The 21,676-nt window shown below is 34.0% G+C and overlaps 1 protein-coding gene across 2 annotated transcripts in view; it reads right to left on the bottom strand.

The window, feature by feature from the left end:
- Window positions 1-298: 298 nt before the first annotated feature.
- The window catches only part of Usp32 (Ubiquitin specific protease 32), a 61,490-nt gene continuing 40,112 nt past the window's right edge, over window positions 299-21,676 (bottom strand). For both annotated transcript variants that reach the window (XM_071592924.1, XM_071592925.1), the window contains exons 23-29: window positions 16,470-16,781; window positions 14,400-14,593; window positions 10,833-11,040; window positions 9,991-10,182; window positions 8,258-8,920; window positions 5,326-5,418; window positions 299-2,976 (exon numbers count right to left, since the gene is read on the bottom strand). In XM_071592924.1, coding sequence (XP_071449025.1) covers window positions 2,806-2,976; window positions 5,326-5,418; window positions 8,258-8,920; window positions 9,991-10,182; window positions 10,833-11,040; window positions 14,400-14,593; window positions 16,470-16,781 — 1,833 coding nt within the window. In that variant the 3' untranslated portion in view covers window positions 299-2,805. The remainder of the gene's footprint in view (window positions 2,977-5,325; window positions 5,419-8,257; window positions 8,921-9,990; window positions 10,183-10,832; window positions 11,041-14,399; window positions 14,594-16,469; window positions 16,782-21,676) is intronic.

The raw sequence follows: 21,676 nt of genomic DNA, 5'->3' as shown, positions 1-21,676 counted from the left end.
CACATGCTACCCATTAACATATCCAATTTTATCCCTAGATGTGCTCCTGTTATATCCCAAAATAAAGTGGTCCTGTTTAAAAATTAGTACAGAAAACTTTAACGGACAATTACTTTTGCTCTGTTGGTATAGGAAGAAGTTATCATGATTACACGAATGTAAAAGTGTGAAGGATTTAACAGCACATACTGCTTCATATCCTTTCCTTAGGTATTCAAAGCTTTTCATACAAGAGTCCCTGATGGCAACATTGATTTATAGTTATGAATATATTAAGAAATAAAATAAATTATAGATGTATACTCATAGGCTTTTATTGCTTGCTGGACTGAATAATGTAGGACCCTCTGAGGGCATCAGCCAGTCAGCAGATGGGAATATCTATAATACAATGCGGATATGCAGGTGTAATGGCACAAATCATGTATAAATTGATCTCACTGGATAAAAGTATACACACAATACATTATTATACATTTTATGAAAATAATACATTATATACAAATTGCATGGTTATTTCAACTACAACAGGTAGAGCAATTACTTCACGCATTATAAATTTGCCATAAACATAATAACACAGAGTAAGAGCAAATCATTACAATAAAACTGCCTGCTTCATTTAAGACATTCATTAGCAACAAAAAATCTTTTTTGACTCCCAAGAACAATGTAACAGGCAGAAGAGACTAGCAATTTTTACAGAAACACTTTAATTTATACAAAACAACAACTCCTGTCAGCATTTAAAAAAAAAGATTGAATATCATCATCATGTGCTGCACCCCACACATTTTACCAATCTCAAATATTTGAAGAAAAAAAAACATTACCATTCCGAAAAAACCCAGTTTTTCCACATGTTTGCATTGGGAACAAATTAGGCCTTGAATGAAAATGTTTTAATGCAATAAAGCCCAATATTAGGGCTGAGAGGAACCCGATATCTTACAAGCAACAGCAGTTGATCAGTCTATTACTTTTTAATTATTCATTCAATATTAACTATTATACACTAGGTTATACATGACAATTTTTTTTCATTCCCTGAATGGGAATAAGGATATTTGGTACCATTGGAAGGAAAGTGGATGACAGCATTCTAAACAATAGACACATCTGCCCCGAGCAAACATCTTCCAAAGTTGAAAGCCGAAAAGTGTTGAAAGCCATTCAAAAGGCCACAAAAGAAGATTTTTTTTTAAAAAACACTCGAGAATTTTGTGCCATGCCAATAGCAATCACATTTTCATATTAAGGGAAAAATATGATTAGGGAATGTTTTGACCTCTCCCTTAATAGGTGCAAATTCATGAAATGCACAGCCTACCTTACTCCCACTTTCATATAAAGATACTGACAAAAATGCCTTAAATACCACAGTTAAATCCCCCGAGTAGTTTGGATATCTTGCCCCAAATGTATCTCGCACCAATGCCATTCAGACACAAAATAAAGAACAATTAAGGCATCAGTTATCACTAGTAAAGCTCATAGAAATATAAAATGCCACTCGCTGTAAAGCATTATAACAAACATAGAAATTCACAGGCATAAAAGTCTGTCCCACATAATATGTGGATCATATAATTTCATGACACACAGGTGCACTCAATCGTTGGCAATGTTCACAATTTAAAGATTTTTAACATGCATAACAACTTGAAGTCCTTGATCAGGAGTGAATGTCTCTCAGTACATGAAAGTGATGCTCACTTAATGCACAGAGGAGTAATATCAAACAAAGAATATGAGTATCTTTCAATTAAAAAAATTCTAAGCTAAGAGGTAATCTGCACTGGTAACATAATGACAAAAGAATATCTACAATTACATCAGGAACTACTGCAGATATGCACATATTATATTATTCTGAATTTATGTCAGGCTAATATTGCAACAAAAATATATAGTTATTTTTTATATATTAATAAACAAATCAATAACCATGCACATCTATGATCTTCATGTGATATTCCAAAACATAAATCTCAACAAATACATTATAAGGGCTTAGCAGTTGCTAAAATACAACATGAAATTTAAATTGAAATTTTCACTAAAAATTAACAAAGTGTAACATTAATCAACATGCTAGTTAACCTTCTGTGAATATAAAATGTCAAAATGGCCACAAATTATGCGAATCATGGAGCCAACAGGATTATATAGATCTGTCGAAATAACTGAGCTGGAAAAGATATGCAAAAAATGTTGTATTTAAAAATAATATTTCCCTGAAATTCATGACAGTATATTTTACAATAACTTTAGAAAAAAATTAGTTTCTCTTGACAAAATAACTTTCATATTTAGAGCTCTTGAGGTACCTTCAGAAATGTTTAGAAAACCTCTTTGTATTACCACAGTTCTACATCATCTTTCTGTGAAACTCTGGTATAACTCACAAAAAACAACTTCAATGATACAGTTTCCCACAATTATGATTGACCTACACAAAACATTGGTGTACTGTAAATGAAGTCATCATTACTCATTTCAACTGCATTTGAAATAAAGCCGTAAATAATCTGCCCAATGATCTGCATGAAACGTGCTTCAAAAAAAGACCTCATCCAAAACAGCCATTCAAATATTCACATACATCCATGTCATATAGGCCTGTTTTCCTCATTTAACCACAGCCATTCAAGCACATTCACATACATAACCTTTCAAACCTATGTACATTAACAAGCAGTATTATTTTCTACCAGCCTTAACTAATCGGCTTGATAGTATCTTTACACCAATATAGTCATTGATTACATCAACTGGCTGGAATTTCACTCTTATATTGACTATTTACATCACACAGCAGAGTTTTTTAAGATCTGAATCAAATTCTTCATCCAGGTCTCGAAAATCTGGTACCTTTCCCTCAATATTAGGCATATACCTTTGTTGACAAAGACCTTTCCGTTCATAGAACAGCATGTACGCTGAGCTTGTATCAATTTGGGTCTCGGTCACTTCCTGAAAAATATTAAATTAAAAACCCAAACACAATTAAAATTAATTTAATTTGAAAGTTCAGGATGTTCTTTAAAAAATTTACACGTATAAAATATGCACCACTTGCACCAACAAGTAATGCAAAAACATTTTCCAAAGTGACATGCTCACAGCAATAGGAAGAAAACCACAAATTAAAAATTTAGATGTGCATATATTTAACAAATATGTATACTTAAATTACACCAGACTAGCATAAGTCCTTGACAGTTTTGTCTCAATAGAGAATACAAAATTAAATGGAGATGATAAATTTTATTTTGAATACAAAATTCCATTACAAGAACAGAATTTGAATGATAGTGTTTCACACTCCAGGTGAGCAAAAAAATGCACTTAGCAATCATATTTCTTTCAGCATTAAGTTTTATCTGACTCTATCAATTAATTGAAACCTAATCATTCCCTATTTAGCTACCACAACCATATTGTTACTCTGTATGCCACAGGTCATCCAGGGAGCATCAGTGCCCTGGAAAGATGCATCAGCAGGGAAACCTCATTATAAGTACCAAAAATAAAATTGTCCATTTGAAGTGAATTTAAATTTTGTTGTTCATCACCATAATAAGAGTTATAAACAGCGAAGTATGAAAAATATGCATCGCATATTAACGGTTCTTCTGATGCTTCTGTTAAATGAGGGGTTTTCCTAATCAACCAAACTGAGAAACGCATACCAAACTGTCATGTTATTGCCATGAAAGTAACTTTTGTAATTTTCCATGATACGCTCAAACAGATGTAAGAGTGTTCCGTAGATCATTTACTTTGACTTACACCCCACCCAACTACTGATATGCCAATACTTGGCTAAGTGATTTAATCAGTTCAACAACCAAAGCCTCTTCTCACCGAAAATTTTTTTCGAAAGAAATCATTAATTGAGATTACGAAACAGAGCAACAAAAACACAATAGTTTTAATACGGAAAGAAGTAAAGTACTAAGTAGAAATTTCACATTTCTAATAAATTATGAAATTTCTACTTTGTATTTTATTTATTTACAAATTTAAACTTCTACAGTTACCTTCATTTCAAATTAAGAGCTCTACCTGTTCATATTTAACCAGTAAACAAAGTGTCATGATTTGAATTAGCTAATACTCATTGAAAAACATCAATTGTTACTCTAAATTAATCAAAAATAAAAATAAACCCAAAGAATGTGCATTAAAAATAAAATATATGCATAAGGTAAGACGTAAGTCATTAAGCTTTCAATGAATTTTTACTTTTAAGCTTTTTCATATTTAATTATTTATGATTATTTAAAAATATGAAATAAAGCTATTTAGCAATAGCTCCAATTAAAATGTTTAGGCTAACAGCTAAGAGGAGATATTCCTAATTATTTAAAAACATCGTGCATGAGAGAAAATGAAGTAATCCAAGATGAGATCCCCAGAGTCAGCATGAAATAAAATGGTAATATGGACTGAATTGAATTCATGGCTTGTTTTACAAAATAACATCCTTGATATATGATATTGACAAATCGATGATGACTTTCCATGACTTGCTGAAGCATAGAAATATTATAAAATTAGTGAGTCTCACAGAACCATTGAAGAAATCTAGTCTGGTTTCTCTACTTGGTTGCTATAGTTATAACAAAAAACTGCTGGAAATTTTCAAATGTTAAGCAAGCTGGGTAAATTCACGCTGAGGGGAAATGATCTAATTTATAGATGGGGACATTGTTACTTGATAGAACTGGGAATGCCATTCAATTTTCCTAATTATTGACATGATTGATTTGATCAAAATATAACCATTAACAAGAAATTCATTCATATTAGTTCATATCTAACATGCAACATAAAGGATAATTTTACTTTCTTATATAAGTGCACAAAATTTCACTAGAAATTGGCATAGTCTTCTTCTGAAGTATATATGCATCAGAGGGTTATACATTTACAATGTACATGATGCAGCAATACGTTATTCACTTTACTGTTTCAAATAACAATTAAACATGCTTGACATGCATGCCCAATGATGTACAAAATGGCATAAGAATTAATTCCGTAGAACTTGGGTCATAAAAATAGTGAAATCTCAAATTTATATTTGAAGGGCTCAGTGAAAGCATAAAGGGTATTTTGATGCTCACACATTTATGAATTACATCTCTCATTAATATAATAAAATAACAAGGATAATCATCATTGTTTAGTCGAGAATATACAATAAATAATTCAGTTATTTCAATAAAATATTTGTTCTAAACATGCCCTACTTTATCATAATGTTACAAGGATAACACAGTAGTTAGCATAATTATTATAATATATATTACTTACTTTGCAACTGCTATCATTGTAACAGTACCATTTTCCATTTGGGTTGCAGGCATATGAAACATAATGTCCACCACCTAATTTGCCTGAGTGACACTGTAAAAAAAAATTTAATCTAAAATGACTAAATATCATTCATTATAATCATGCACTTGAATTTAGTTTACATCAACTGTTACTGTTATTAGGAACTAATAATATTATATTTTAACTTCTGGATAATGACGTCAGGTGGAGGTTGACTGCATTAGGCTCAAGGGATTTAAATATTCTTTTTATTGGCTTCATGCACATGAAATTAAAGCAGAGTTATCATTACTAAAAGCTAATGTAATATACTTATTGTGTCATTGTTAAACAATTTATAACCCTGAAAGATAATTTATAACATACAACCATATTAAAGTCATATTGTGAAACTTGACTCATCATGGCTTAGGTAATTTTAAGTGTTTGTGATAAAATTTTCACAAACTAAAGATACACACACTTCTGAGGATGTTTAATTAGTTACCTAACTAAGGATTATATTCTTTACATTAAAACTTAAAAATACTGAGGAAATTATTATAGGAAATGAAAAATTGCATTTTCTATGACAATAATTGTTGTCTGTATTGATTTGTTCATGTCAAACTTAATATTATTTTCTGTAAATGATACGACTAATACATTACAGCATGCATACTCTCAAATTTGGGCATAGTTTGTCCTTGAAGCATTGATGAAATGGTTGATTTCGTCATTTGAACTATAAAATAATTATAATTCCAGGATTCATATTTACGTACTTAAGTTCATGCCTCAATCTTGTCCACTGACAATGACTGAATAATACCCTTTTAAGCGTAATCATTATTGAGACCTCCATTAACATCACTTTTTACATAATTGAGAAAGAATGTGGCATTTGGTATGCCTTGTGAAGTCAGAGCATTTTAAATATTCAATTGTTCCCGGCTAATCAGAGCATTTTATTTTGTGGACGGGCTGAATGCCTTCACCACCCCTGAGTGTCCCCAATGCCCTTCCTCACAGATCACGGGAGCATGCTGTCAAAGAGTGGCCATGTGTCCATGCTGTAGAAATTATATCAGGGTAGCCGTTTATTTTCTATATTCCAATTTCTGAATTTATCCTGATTTTCACAGCAGAAATGGTATTATTTTCCTGATACTTTTCATGAATAATACTGCCCCGCATCCAAATTATATTTAAATGTAGCCCAATCAATATTTAATTATACCTTTTGCTGAAAACATGGTACTGATTGTACAGCATTCATTATGGGTATTAAAACATCAGCAAAAATAAATTCATCCTATAGTTCTGGCTAGGTTAGATCTATTTTACCAAACATGTTTAATGGTTAAGATGATTCCAGAAGGATGTGACTTTTCTTGGCCGACACTGCCAATTATAGGAGGAGATAATTTTCCATAAAACCCCTCATTCAGAATAAATTTACAAGACATGACCTCTTCAAAATGCAGCGTATATTTCCTTATCTCATTTCACCGAGAGGGGTTATTCTCAATAAGATGTCTTAAGAGTCATAGGAAAATAAAATTCAATTTCTTGCCACTGTAATCCACGTTGCTATGATGCCAAAAAGCTGATGCTTACATAATAATAAATCTTCTTCATAAAAATAATCTCTGGATAGTTTGATCATCTTACTATGCCATAATACAAATTATACCCTTGTGCTCAAAAGTTAAAAAAAAATTTTTGTCCCATTTTTCTTATTCTGGCTCACTGTGCTTTGGTGAAGACAAAATGTCTCCCTCCCATAATCTGACAACTGTCATAAGATTTCTTATGTCAGTTGTGGTTATGGAAAGCATGGTGCCAGGCAAGCTGCATTAGTACTGAGACTTAGTTGAATAAGATTTTACACCATATCTCACATGGGAAAGTTTGTCCACACTTGCTTTTGCTCAAAAGCTAAAAATGAAAACCTATCACAACATTCAGCTTACTTTGATCCCCCACTGAATTTCCAATAAATAAATGCATTTTTGTTTCAGTATATCCCAAAGATTATAAAATAGAAATGCACTGTATTATGCTTTTTGAATATAATTACCACTATTCACACTTGGATAATAAAAAAGTATGTCTATATCTTTTTTTGCTACAAGCCACAATTATTTAAAATTTAAAAAAATCATATAAGTGTCAAGTAGTATCATGTTCATACCTAATTGTTGCACAATATTCTTTAAGGTTGGTACTATATGAAAAGGATAAATATTTTCAATAAGCTTAAAAATAACTTTTTTCAAAGGTTTCTGTGGTCTGGATTACCAGTCTGCGTGCTTCTTGGGTTTTCACCGCATTTGTTGACTTGGCCTGAGAACTGCTCTGACTGACTGATATCCACTACATAGCACATTGAAAAGAGACATCTGGCAACCGACCAAACAGAAGCTAGCAATGAGACAATGCAGTCAATATAAAGGTGCTGAGAATCGCAGCCATCGACCTTCAACCTGAAGATGCCAGCTGGAATGCTGACGAAACTGTTGTCAGTTCAAGTCAACAAACACAGTGAAAACCCAAGAAGCATGCAGAAATCATCTTAAAAATAACTTTTTCATGGCCCTTTAAAAATATCCTTGACTTTCTGTTCGATTCCCTGATTTTTTCAATTCATGATGATTTTCCTGACCTTTCCCGTATTTCCCCGTCACTGGTCACCCTGGAAACATTATCTAGTCACTAAAAAGCTAACACCACACACCTAAGGAAGTTTCACAATCATGGTGATTCTTGTAATTATACAGTTCCCTTGGAACCATAACTACCCTAAGAAACATTTTAATGATAGAATAAAAAAACCTCAAACAGCCAAATCTTTTCTCTGAAGAAGTACTTACTAAATATTTTCATGTTTGCAAATTCGACAAAATGATATTCATATATTACTTACCACAACAGCATAGAGGTTGTACTTTAGCTCAAATGGCTCAACACCTGGGAGAAGACTGTGCTGGTGGAAATCCTGCAGGGTGCCATCACCTACAGGGTGTGTTGCCAATGAAGTGGACCCTATCCTCCCTCTTGTCCCTCCCGCAAGACCGAGGCACCTCCCGAGGTCACCATTAGGTAACCGTTCAAGAACATCCACACCTTCTTCCTCCACATCCGGCTCACTACACTCCAAACCCTCATCCTCAACAGCCTCACCAATCAGTTCAACAGTGTCACTTAGCCTATCTCGGAACCTAGATGTCATGTCCCTGAGATCGTCAAATCCCAAACCATTGACTTTACCACTGATCCTACTGAAGGACGACCTAGACCGTATTACATTAGGGACACACTCTTGGTCCTCTACAGGAGAAGCAACACATGGGGATGAGGAAGAGGATGAAGAGTCCATGTCATTACGAGCCACTGCTTCAGACTTGGCCTTGTGAAGCTTCTGCTTTAACTCCTTCAAGCCCCTAAGCTCTAGGTACCGAATCACTGTCTGTCGAGGCACAGAAGCCAGATAAGCTGTTGGATCAAAGTTGGAGAAGGGGAAATTGACTACCTTCTGGGACTTAATCCACTTTCCATTTACAAACTGGAATCTTTTCAGGTGCACAATCTGAAATGAGAAAATAACTCTTGTTCAGGAGAGTACTTCTCTTCCCACATTGGCCTAAGATATTCTAAAAATGGATGGGAAAATTTTCAAAAAAAATGATTGCGATATAAATAAAAATTAGAATTAAAAAAATAATCAAAGTTTGATGGCAATCCAAAATACTGGTCGATTGCATACTGTTTTTCACATCTCATAATATAAGCTCTTCAACTACATTAAATAATTTTCCCTTCAAGCCTTAACAAAACTCTGAATAAAAAATGACACTACACATCATAATCTCCACGGTACAGTAATATTTATATTACAGAAGTTTTATCATTATTTTACAATAATCCTTGATTCAGAAACGCATATTCAAGGAATTTGCTAATGATTTAACTGGTTACCAATTCAAAGAACAAATGCAGAAATTGCAGCACTTTGTAAATTCAAAGTATGCAACTTCATTTAATGCAAACATTTTGGCAAAAATATATGCTAACAAATACTGATTACAATATGATATCACACATCTTGTAATTACCATGACTTCATGTTAAAGAGTTTCTCACAATTTTTTTCCACTGCTGAAATCAAAGGCAAATTTTTTGAGAGGGAAATGAAATAGAATTTTGAAGTACATCACTGAATGATATTTTTCTCACTGATGCTAAAAAAAATCTTTAATTTATCCAAAAATGGTTTTTTGAGCTGGTACCATGAATGTATGACTTGATGGGTTAACTTCACCATTAATTAAATAAGACAAACACATAAATCTTGGAAAGGTAAATGGTTGGAACGGGAACCTGCAAACAGTGTTAACCTACCCATTATGGAAGGGTACTATATATGGTTAAAAATTCAACATCCCATAAAAATAATAATTGGTCATATATTCTGCACTTCACAGCCTCAATGATTACCAAGTATGAAGGACAGAATACCACAGAAGAATTGAACATAGCTGCCAATTAAATGTATATCCAGGATGTAGAGAGTCATTACAGTCTGATCACAACATTTCAATAGGTATCACAATTTTTAAGGGATAAAAAAGCAAAAATATATAACACTTAAATTCTTACCAATATTGGAGGTAGCCTCCAAATCTGCAATGTTTTGCTAGCAAGCTGGTGGGTTCGGCACTGGGAGCAATAATATTTCTCATCCTCGCCAAGGTGTTCCTCTTTGGTAAATGCTTCTAAACAGAAATCAAGGTCGATAGGCTCCGACTGCTGTTGACGAGTCCTTGGCACACTTGAGTGCTCCATATACTCCTATAAGCAATACGTTGTATATTTAGCTTCCTCACAATGTCTTCACCTTAGAGTAATTTATACACCAAACAAAACTATAGCAAACATGACAAAAAAGGCCACAATGACTCCATCTATAACATTTCTATGAGTGATATGAATCATGCTGAGAAAAATATATTTCAACCAAAGGTTTTGCTACAGTAATGATGACCTTAAAGAAGTCTTATAAGGTAGTGAAAATAATAACATACTTTTATCAACACTGATTGGCATGCCCCTGTATAACAAGTAGCGCCAGAATTAAAATGACATATTGGGAAAGGAAGAATGAAACTAAAGAATTTAATTAATTGATGAAATGATTCATTACAATTCATTGAAAGTTACCCCAAAATTTAAAATTACAGGACTGTTAACAGCCAAAACTGGCAGGCATTTTTATTCTAATCAATTTATCATCACTGCAGAACAAAGAGAAGAAATTTGTATCATTTGTTCATGGAGGAAATAACATTTTTCAGATCTTCAACAAACTCAAGAGAGGCTCAAACCAGCAGCAAGGTATTTCATTACCCGCAGAAAGGTATCTGCAATCGAGATGCAACAAAACTGTGAAAAATGAAGCTAGACGAAGTCCTTGCACACAAATGACCACAAAAATTTCTAACCTTCTCAAGTGAGGTTTGATAGCGAAGATGAAGAGCTGTTGGATCCCAATCAATAGCCAAGTAATTGGTGCCGAAGTCAAGTATAGCATCAGAACACTGAATGCGGCAACCTCGGCAAAACCGATACCATGGACAAAGAGCACACAGCATCCCATTCTGTTGGACTGTTTTCAGCACAAATGGGAATTCATATCCCAGGCTGTCATCACTAATAAGGAAAAGATGTCAGGTGATTATAAGATATCTTGCAATATCATTTCCATAAACTCAATGGCTTAATTGACTCTTGAAATTTAAAATCTTAACTCAAAAACAGCACAGAATTTAGCCTTAATAATACACTTCAAAGACTTCTTATGACAGGATGAAAAAATTTTATCATTGAAAAATATGCTTAACCACTAATATTACAATCAAACATAACAGATACATAAAAGTTAGCATTGTTAGTACAAAGACATTATCCAGTAAAAGTAAAAAAAATTGATTCTTCTTTGATTTAATTTATACTTGAGATTGACACTAACTCTACCAAAGATATTTTACTGACCGTATTGTTACACGCTTAACTTTGTGGAAACTTTCCATATTGGAGAGAAATGGCAATTAACAATGAATATTTCCACTATAGTATTTTAATTCACATAATCCACGGTGTGTTGAAACCCAGGTCATAGTAGTAGTAGTAGTATTAAGGGAGGCGACCGACAGCTGAGGTCATTTGCGCCAAAGGGGATGGACAGGAAAGGATGAAGGGTGGAAAGAAACCCGGCATCGGCATTAGCCTACTCTTTATGAAAGGCACCAAGGGGTCCACAGCTTAACGTCCCATCCGACAGACAGAGTACTCACTCAAAGTGCCCTCCACAAAGCACCTCAAGTAGGGATCGAGATACTACTGAAAAATATTCAACACCGCTGGGATTTGAACCCGGGCTCTCAGGGTGGGAGAAGCCCCCGCACCATCTCGATCCCCACCCAGGTCGGGTAAATACAAATACTATCATGGAAGTTACAATTGCTAATTATCATTTCTCTCCAATATTTTACTAATTAGGAAATTGGAAGGCATTAAAAAATACTATGATTACTATCTATGAAACTAACTCCAACGACAAAAGAAACTCCTTTTTAGTGGTGCTAATGACTATCAAAACTTTTTGAGATCTTTTAAATAGATGACATAAGGCAATGATTACATCCTACAGTCAATACTCTGCATTGATGTATAATTTTGAAGGGGATACCTTATTTCAGCCATCCCCAAACAGCTATCATTTTCATATATTTGTAGAAATCCTATATTCAAAGATCAGAAATTTTATTTTGTAACTTATCAATTATTGCTGATACTTGGGAGTATAAGACACTATACTTTGGTTGCAAATTTTCAAACTCCCGAATATTGATGTTTTCAAAAACTAATGCTATGTGCGAATAATGTTAAAGAATATCATAATTTTTTTCAAACACACCACACTTATATTACAACATAATTAACTGGGTTTTAATGACAAATTTAAATTTCAGGAACTTGATGAAACTATCCCATGGGAAAAAATGGGATATAGGTCACGTATTACGGGATATGGGTCATTGAAAATGATGTGAAGTCATGAAATTACATGAAAAATTGTTATTAATACTTTTCTGGTTGATATCCTAATATCTATGCCATAAACTACCCACATAAATGGCTACACTACCCTGAATTTCATGGGAATGAGCTAATAATTGAGTATTTCACCCTCTTGAAATGAAATGAAATAATTTACTTTGTAATTTATTTCCTTTTTTGTATTTATTATTTAATTTATTTTATTTACTTTGTACTTTAATTTCATTTCAATATGTTATGCAAATTCCATAAAGTTACGCCTGAGACAACAAAAAAAAACATATTTTACCCTCAATGTTACTAAGAGAATTTAATATAGGATTCTTTTAGTGATTGATACCTATTGCTATCTTAAGATTCCACTGTAAAATATAAGATTTAGAAAATAATTTAAAAACTTAACTGAATAATTATAGCTTCTCATAGCATTTATTTTCCTAAATGGATAAATTTAATGAATAATATGAAAGTATTTAGAATAAATGAAACCACATTCATACTACCTTGATCAAAAATTTCCCGGAATTTATTCAGAAAATTAAAAATACAAGTTTATTCATCTAAATCTATATTGTCCCCTTCAAAGTAATCCCCATCGACTGCAACACACTTATGCCAGCGCTTGATCCAATCCTCGAAACATTTTTTATATTCGGTTTTCGGTATGTCCATCAGTGCTTCCTGCGATTTTTCCATTACTTCCTCTCGGCTGCTAAAACGCGTTCCCCGTAATGGTTTTTTAACTCGATTGAACAGAAAGAAGTCACAGGGAGCCAAATCAGGTGAATTCGGTGGCTGTTGGATGGTATTTGTTGCATTTTTCGTCAAAAAATTACGAATAATGATAGCACTGTGCGACGGTGCGTTATCATGGTGCAAAATCCACGAGTTTTCTGCCCACATTTCTGGTCTCTTTCGGCGAATTGCTTCACGCAAACGTCTCATAACGCCCAAATAATACTCTTTGTTTACTGTCTGGCCTTCTGGCAAAAATTCATGATGCACTACACCGTTGTAATCCATGAAAACCATCAGCATTGCCTTCTTTTTTGACTGAAAACGACGTGGTTTTTTTGGTCTCGGCTCATTTGGTGAACGCCATTCACTTGCCTGATGTCTGGATTGCGTGTCGTACTCATAAACCCACGTCTCGTCTCCAGTAATGATCCTTTTGATGAATGTGGGATCGGATTCAGCCTCGCAAATCATGTCTTTTGCGACGTCAACACGGTCTCTTTTTTGCATGAAATTGAGGTCTTTTGGAACCAACTTTGCTGCTACACGACGGAAACCCAAATCATTAACCACAATGTCTTGGGCGGATCCATAGGCAATGTTCAAGTCCTCCGCTATTTCTCTGATGGTTAATTTGCGGTTATTGACCAACATTTCTTTTACTTTATCAATTTTTTCACCGACTTTCGATGTCGATGGTCTGCCACTGCGTTCATCATCTTCGATTGACTCACGACCACTTCTGAACCGCTCGTGCCACTGGTAAACGACCGTTTTTTTTAGAGAATCGTTGCCGAAACACTTTTCCAACATTTCCAACGTCCGTGCGCCACTAAATCCGTTTTTTACGCAAAATTTAATACAAGTTCGTTGTTGCAAATTTAAATCCATTTCTGCAATTGTAAAAAATCGCCAACACACACAGAGATAGATGTACTCTTGGCTACGTAACTTTTGCAAATGTCAAGTTATGACACTAAGATTTAAAGGGAATATCAACAACAGATGTACCAATTTAACAAAAAAAACAGAACTCAAATCGGAACGATGGGAGCGCCACACGGTGGTTATTCCGGGAACTTTTTGATCAAGGTAGTATATATTCATTTTAAGCCATAATGTCAAGTTATATGATGTGCAATATATATAAAAGTTAAACCTTTATATTTGATGATAGTCTAAAGAACAGGCTTTACAGAAAGAACACTATTTACCAATCCTGAGCATGATTAGGGGCACCAGATGCTTCTGATGGTGGTAGTGGAGAGACGAGCCTTGCAACTTGAAGCCAAACAGCCTGATACAAATCTTGATGGGTGGTCATTTCCCCACATGGTACAATTAATGGGAGTCCAAACAGACTTGGCTTTGTTTTTTGTGAGGACAGAAAGTACACCTCTTGCCGAATCTGAAAAAATGAGGATTGAAAATAAAATTATTAAAACAGGTTAGTGCATGTAACAATAAAAAAATGTCTGATACACCGTGAAGAAAGCTTAGGTCGTAGATTCATTAATTTTCACTTCATGACCTCAGGAGACAACAGAGAATACCCTTGAAAATCTGCTGAAAAAAATGGATGAATGATTGATTAATAAATATCCAGACATTTGACCAGATATATGCAAAGCTTGCTTGGTAAAGGTACTTATCACAAAATCAATTGATAGTACTATCATAGTCACTGAGAGGAGAGCAATTACTTTCATTGAATAACATTTATTGAATTATTTTTATACAAAAGCCTAAAGCTATCACAAATCTGTTCAAGGAGTAAACGTTAAATCCCTACTGTGCATCACTACCCTTGAGTCTAGTTATAGAATCTTAAATTTTATTTAAAAAATCAACAACAATTAATACTCTAGGTGCAAAAACATAAATATTTACTACTATGCAGTTCTATGCAAAATTATATTTGAGTTTTACTTTCTTTTAAGGATTCAATCCAAAAAGTTTAAATTCGCTTGCATAGATGACTCCAAAAATTATGAATTAATTTAAGCAAGTACAGAAGTCATCCATAACTCTTTATTTGTGGACCCAAACACACCCACTTAATCACACAAATATTTTTGAAACATATATCTTGATCAAAGAGACTTTCCAATAAATGGAGGGGGGTGTATTTTTCTCCAAGATCAATAATATAAAAACACACTGTCAAGCAATCTTCAGCCAGCTTTCTGCCCTTACCCTGTTCTGTCTTCAGTACTTAGGATTTAGATGGCAAATTATGAAAAAATTCTTTTAATGTCTACTGAATATACATTGCCATGGAAAAAGCTAAATTAAGTAAAAGTATGGTCATTAATTCCCAATAAAGATATGTGAAATGCATTAGATTCCTTTCAAGTGTAAATTATTTCTTTGTGCATCAAGTGAAGGCTGTATAAACACCATGAAATAATCACCCATATGTTCTGCTGAAAAGTTAAGACATTTTTGCTGCACAAGTGATTTTCAAAATATTCTTCCCCACCAATTAACCCTTCACCTTGGGCCATCCTCCTGTGACATCCCTTGGTTACTCTAATAAAGCATGAACAATTTTTTTTAAAGAAAAAAAATTTCACCCAAAAAATAATCTTACCTCACAACCCTTATGAAGTGAAAAATAAATTGTTCTCACAACATTTCACATTCTGTTTTGATTCACTCGGGGAAAGGTGTGTGCTAAAATCATTGAATGGGGTAAATGACAAATGGAGAGAGGTTAACTGATGTAAAATGCCAAGTCATAGCGTTCTCTCACTCATTCTGGCCCAGGAAGGGTTTTGAAGGGAATACTTTTTCAGTGGAAAACATTGCGCATTAAGTCTATGTCACAAATAAGTACGACCATAATTTTGGTCAACTTTTAACTACAATTATCTCTCATTTTGATTGCCATTTGCAGAGAAAGCGAGAGAATAGAGAGAGGGAGCAACAGAGTGTACATCAAAGTAATACACATAGCTAAAATTCAAATGTAACACAGTCATATTCAGCTAGCCCTTGACTCAAAAAATTTTAATTTATGGAAATGAACAGGATTAATTATGCATACCAATAAGGGAGAGAATGCATTCAGGACGTGCATTGGTTGATTCTCTCTAAAGATGAAACTTAAAATATGTTCACCCAGCAGATCAGGGCAAATCTTTGATTTGGTCGACGACTACTTGGCTTGAAGATAATTTTTAGGAACTAAATATGTTTTAAATATAAGTAAAGTCTGTGATAACTACTGAATCCAGCAATACTTGGTGTTAAAAATTAAATTATGTGAAGCAGGTATTTACCATCTTACGATGCAAGGCAATGATGAAACCCTGACCACTCTCTGCCCCAGGTAAAACACCACCAGGGAGTGTGTTTCCGATTCCACCGATGACGCTAGCATCTGAGGGGCTGCTTCCCAGGCTACTTCCCAGAGCAGTTGTGCTTCCGCTAATGCTACTCGAGTTACTCCCACTGCGCTGCTGAGGGAAATGACTGGTAGCAGCCGCAGTGGATGAAGAGGCAGAAGATGTAGTCGAGGATGCTGATGAGCAGGTTGCAGATCCTACTCCAGATGATGACTCAGGTGAGTCAATAGGCAACGCTGGTGATGACTGATTATCCATGAGGGTCAGCATGGAGAGAATATTATGAAATTTTCCCTCAATATTTTGCAACATATATTCAATGGAAAGATAATATATTTCCAATGATAACTTTGGAATCAATGAATATTACAGGATCATATTAATTAAATATATTATCAATAAATTTATATGAACTAAAAGATACATATTAATGTATTTACACTACATTTTTTTTAAAACTAAGGTGCTGGTTAGGTAAATTTTTAATATATTCTTATCTGGATGTGATTAGTAGAAAAAGTCATACTATATATACTAAGTCTATTATGTGCCTATTTCAAATTTGAAGTGAATCGTTCAGAATGACAAAGTTTAGCATAATACTTTAAGAAGCATACTAATCATTTCGTTTATAAAAATAACCTCTCTTCTAATAGAAAATGTTGGTGGAAAATAACTTGGAAAGGAGCGGCATAAATCACTTATACAATTTTGAAAAAGGTGAATCTATGACCAATTACTAATTCCAACCAATTTCCCCTGTATACTACTTGAAGTTTAATGATATTTGTGCCTCCTTTTCCTGACACCTAATGTTAATTAATGTAAAATTGGGAATCACGCATAATTTAAAACTGAAAATCAAAATGTACAGAAACATAAAATGCCACCAAAATTGGACGTTACCCTATTGTGCTGCAGACATTACCAAATACAATGAGTGACCTGATGTACCAAAATACCATCAATTGGCTACGAACTCCCATATTAGGTAGTAAGTAAATTCCCAAGAATAGAAACATAAAACAGGAAAAAAAGAGAATTTTATATGCTAGGGAAACCAAATGAGCATTTGTCAAAACTTTTGACAAACATTTGTCAAAAATATTCACTAAGGCTCTGAGGACAAACACATATACCTTTTATATTAATTAGTTCTAGAGTATTGGCAGACAATGTGCCACAAAAATCGAAACTTGAAATTGAAAAAGAATAAATGATATATAATAAACAAGGGTGAAAACACTTAATCCGATTTATTACCAATAGCTAATGAAAGGCTTGAGCTATAGTCATTTATCTTAAGAATGGATGCAGCACATTTATGAATACATTATCAACATTAACCCAATATCTCAAGGAGAACTTTAAAAATAGAGATCAAAATTTAGGAATTTTTACGGGGTATTTTTATACAGGAATTCAAAACTTCTGTTAATAAAAGGTTGATTTTTTGAGCTTATTGTCAATATGATTTCAATTATAGGCAAATATTAACAGTAAAAATATTGATGAATAAACATTTCAACTGCAATGTCTTCAAATTTAGTTCACCAACTATGGCAAGACAGCTCCCTTTTACCTGGAACAGATTTGCACTTTGAGCTCTGCTTGAGTGGAAATGGTACTCTTATTGCACCATTTATTCATCAATTTCTCAATCATTTTCCTAACCATTAAATCAGAACCCACAAATATCTTCATTTTACTGAATAACTATATATTTTAAATATAAAATCTGAAATATTCAATTTTTCATATATCTGACAAACATTTTTCTAGGACATTAATTATTCAAGGAACATGATAGTCCAGGGATAGAGACTGGACTACTGACCAGAGGGCTCAAGTTCAATTCCCATGTCTCTCAGGGCACCCTCAGCTTAATCCGGGCTGTGTGATTTTTTGGGTTTCAGAACTTCCTGGGAAACTCTTGATGGCACAGGGAAAGAATCTGGCCCCCCTACCTTGAGGTGTTAATTTTACCTGCCATTGGGCTAAATATTTGGTGAACTCAACCATCGCCTATCAAACCAACCTTTGGATTGATAACAGTGCTTATGCTTTTTTATGTTATTTTAATATATGTAGCTACAATTTCAGAGCTACTTAGTCAATATGGAATAAGGCTGAAAAATATGAGTTACAGTCATATCAATTAGGGTCCCTTAGTGTGTCAAACTATTTCATCAAGATGGTTCTACTTTCTACAGGCATTGTGAATTTTTATTTAATGATGGGTAACTTTTACAAAACACATAAAAAGTCACATTGGCATCATTATCAGGTGATACAAAAGAAACAGCAACTCTTTTATATACTTTACAAGGATGGGAGGCGAAAATAGGGCGGAAGAGGGGATGAAACTAAAGAGAGAGTAGTGGGTCCACTACATACTGCAGCAAGGATGGGAGCAAACAGTGGGATACAAGTTATCATTCCAATTTATCGATTCTTTTATCAATGCGACAGATGACATTCCCTAATAGTAGTATTGAGCCCCTTTTTTTCTTTATCGTAGGGGTCTGATCACTAGAATAAATTTGGTAAACTGCAATTTAGTTTCTCATTTAGCCATGAGTGAATGTATTTAACTAGGTTGATAACCATTGCTATGTCGATGAGATGGATCTCCTGAGCAAAGGGTTAAAGAATACTTTACATTTTCCTTTTTCTCCTCTTGATATAGAACATTTGGCAGTTGACTGAGATGTTGGCTTCAAACAAAACGAGTTCCTATCTAAATCATTTGGTGGCTTATGAATTTAGGGACATATATCCTCTAGTAAATGACCCACCTTGCATAGATCCCATTACAGTGCCTAAGAAAATCAATTCTATCACGAGGCAAATTAAATCTGAGGGGCTCACTTTTCAAAAAGCAGACTAAAGGAACTGCATAGTCATTAGAAACCATAAGGATGATCTACATAAGTGCCAAGATTTCATTAATTACACTGATGTGATGGCCTTATTCAAATACCCAAGCACCAGATTACAGTATGCCAAAAAAGATGCACTCTGCATCTCTGAAAACTTACTCTCCTCCAACTATTTTTTGTTACCATTGCAGTTACTTCAGCCTAACCTAATGACGATGCTAATGCATTGCAACCTGGGTCAAGTGACTTTTTACTTGTGCTTTATAAAGTTACCTATCATTAAATTGAAATGGATAACCCCAAAATTTTGAAGGAGTGAGTTTTATCTACAGAGAATTTTAACTCATAATTTGTTTGATAAGTAAGCTTGACCAAATTGAGCCTTTGCTAGAGTGGTAAATAACTAATTCCTTGTAAAAGATTGAATGGGTGTTAGCAATAGGAAATTAATACAATGCTGGTAAGGTGCAACAAAAATTATGTACCCTAACAGAGTGAAGCTCTTTAACTTTTAAGTATTCCTTTTTATTTTACAACCACTGCTCATTAGGATAACTATGGTCATATCATTTAGCATGGGTCATAATACACGTAGAGTAAAATTCTAAATCATAATTAAGGTCTTTGACTTGAAAAAGTATCATTTGTTTCAAAATTGTCCCAAAGACATTGCATGCCATTAAGCACTTAGGTAATGAAAAGTTAAGTGCATATATTAAGAAGGCCTTGCATTTCTGCTTTTCATCTAACTAAAAACTTTCCTGTACCCCAAACACATAACTTCTATGTGCTAAAAAAAAAGCCAACAAAGAAATAATATCAAGTATATAACAGGAAAGCCTCTGTGCAGACACTCTCACTAGCTAACACAGCCACAAAAAGGGCAAGAAATACTTTCCATAAATTTCATCCAACAGTGATATCAATAGATACCTCTAAATAAGGATCACTTTCAATAATGGCTGCAGCCAGTCAGTTGTCACCTTCATTTCCCCCCAATAGATCCCATTACTGATCAGTCAGAGGGTAATGGGATCAATGAGGTATGAAGGGCTGTTAGCTTATTAATTTAAAAATTAACAGTCAGGGAGATCCCTATAATGGAGCTACAGCTCATGAACCAGTAAGTGGACTTGTGGATGACTGAAGTAATTCTCAAATCTAAATAAGATGTCCTCAAATTATTTTGCCAATTTTATGCGTTTGTAAAGAATGATAAAAATATTCACAGCCTTAAAATATTGAGGGAAAGAAAAATAAATTCAGAATTGTAGCCTCTAGAGGCAGCGGAGGCAGGAGATAAGGTTACAATACCCCACAGAAGAGGGATGAACACTGAAAACTGATTAGGATGTCAAGTGCCAAGTCTCCTCTCAAAGCAATTTCCAGGCACCACCCAAAATGCTTCCATGAGTTTTCAATGACTGTGCCAGTGATTTTTTTACCTAGGGTTCTCCTATATCTCTCCAGATGGTATGGCGTGAAACATAAAGAGAGCATTGCAATGAACTTTGTCTGAAGCTTGATGCCTACTCTTCTATAATGCCTGACAATGAATTGTAAAATGCATTTCCCCTCGAGAGAAAAACTTGTTGGGCAGATTCCAGACAGCAAAATAAATGCAGCACACCCAGTGTTTGCAGTAGATTTGTTTTTAAACTACTCAAATGGCAGAATCATTATTGCAATATGAACTTATTCTACAAAAATCTATAACACTTAAATGAAACTTCTCAAACCTAAATCAGATCCCTACCACTTAATAACTTGCAGTGAAATATATGTAAAAATTTACAAAATAGTAGAAGAACTTAGCCTGATATGACCACGATTGACAAATAAGCTTTTTATGGGCTTATAATTCCTTTACATTTTTATGACAACGATTTTTATTTGCCCATGCTTTAGGTTTAATTTTTGACAACTTTCTTCTTTTACAGGCACATTGCAATTGAGATAGACTTTACAACCGCCATTTTTCATGGAAAAAACATGGACGGAGGAAAATGTACTTCATTATCAAAATAGGGGGAGTTATGTTGGATTCGGAGAAATAAAGGACACTCATACAAAAATTGGCATAGAAAACAAGCTGTTATACATAAGTTTGGTGTCAATGGATGGTTCCCTTATATGAAAATGCAAAAATTTTCAAAAATTTCATCATTTTCAAACCCAAAACCAGTTTTCATTTAAATCTATTATCATTATCACACTGCCCAATCATGGGAAGCCTATCTTTTAATGGGTAGGTCCTGA

This window comes from Hetaerina americana, unplaced genomic scaffold (genome assembly GCF_022747635.1).
Source record: "Hetaerina americana unplaced genomic scaffold, ioHetAmer1.1.p SCAF_5, whole genome shotgun sequence".
In the NCBI taxonomy this organism is placed as follows: Eukaryota; Metazoa; Arthropoda; class Insecta; order Odonata; family Calopterygidae; genus Hetaerina; species Hetaerina americana.
This window is presented reverse-complemented; position numbering and strand designations above follow the sequence as displayed.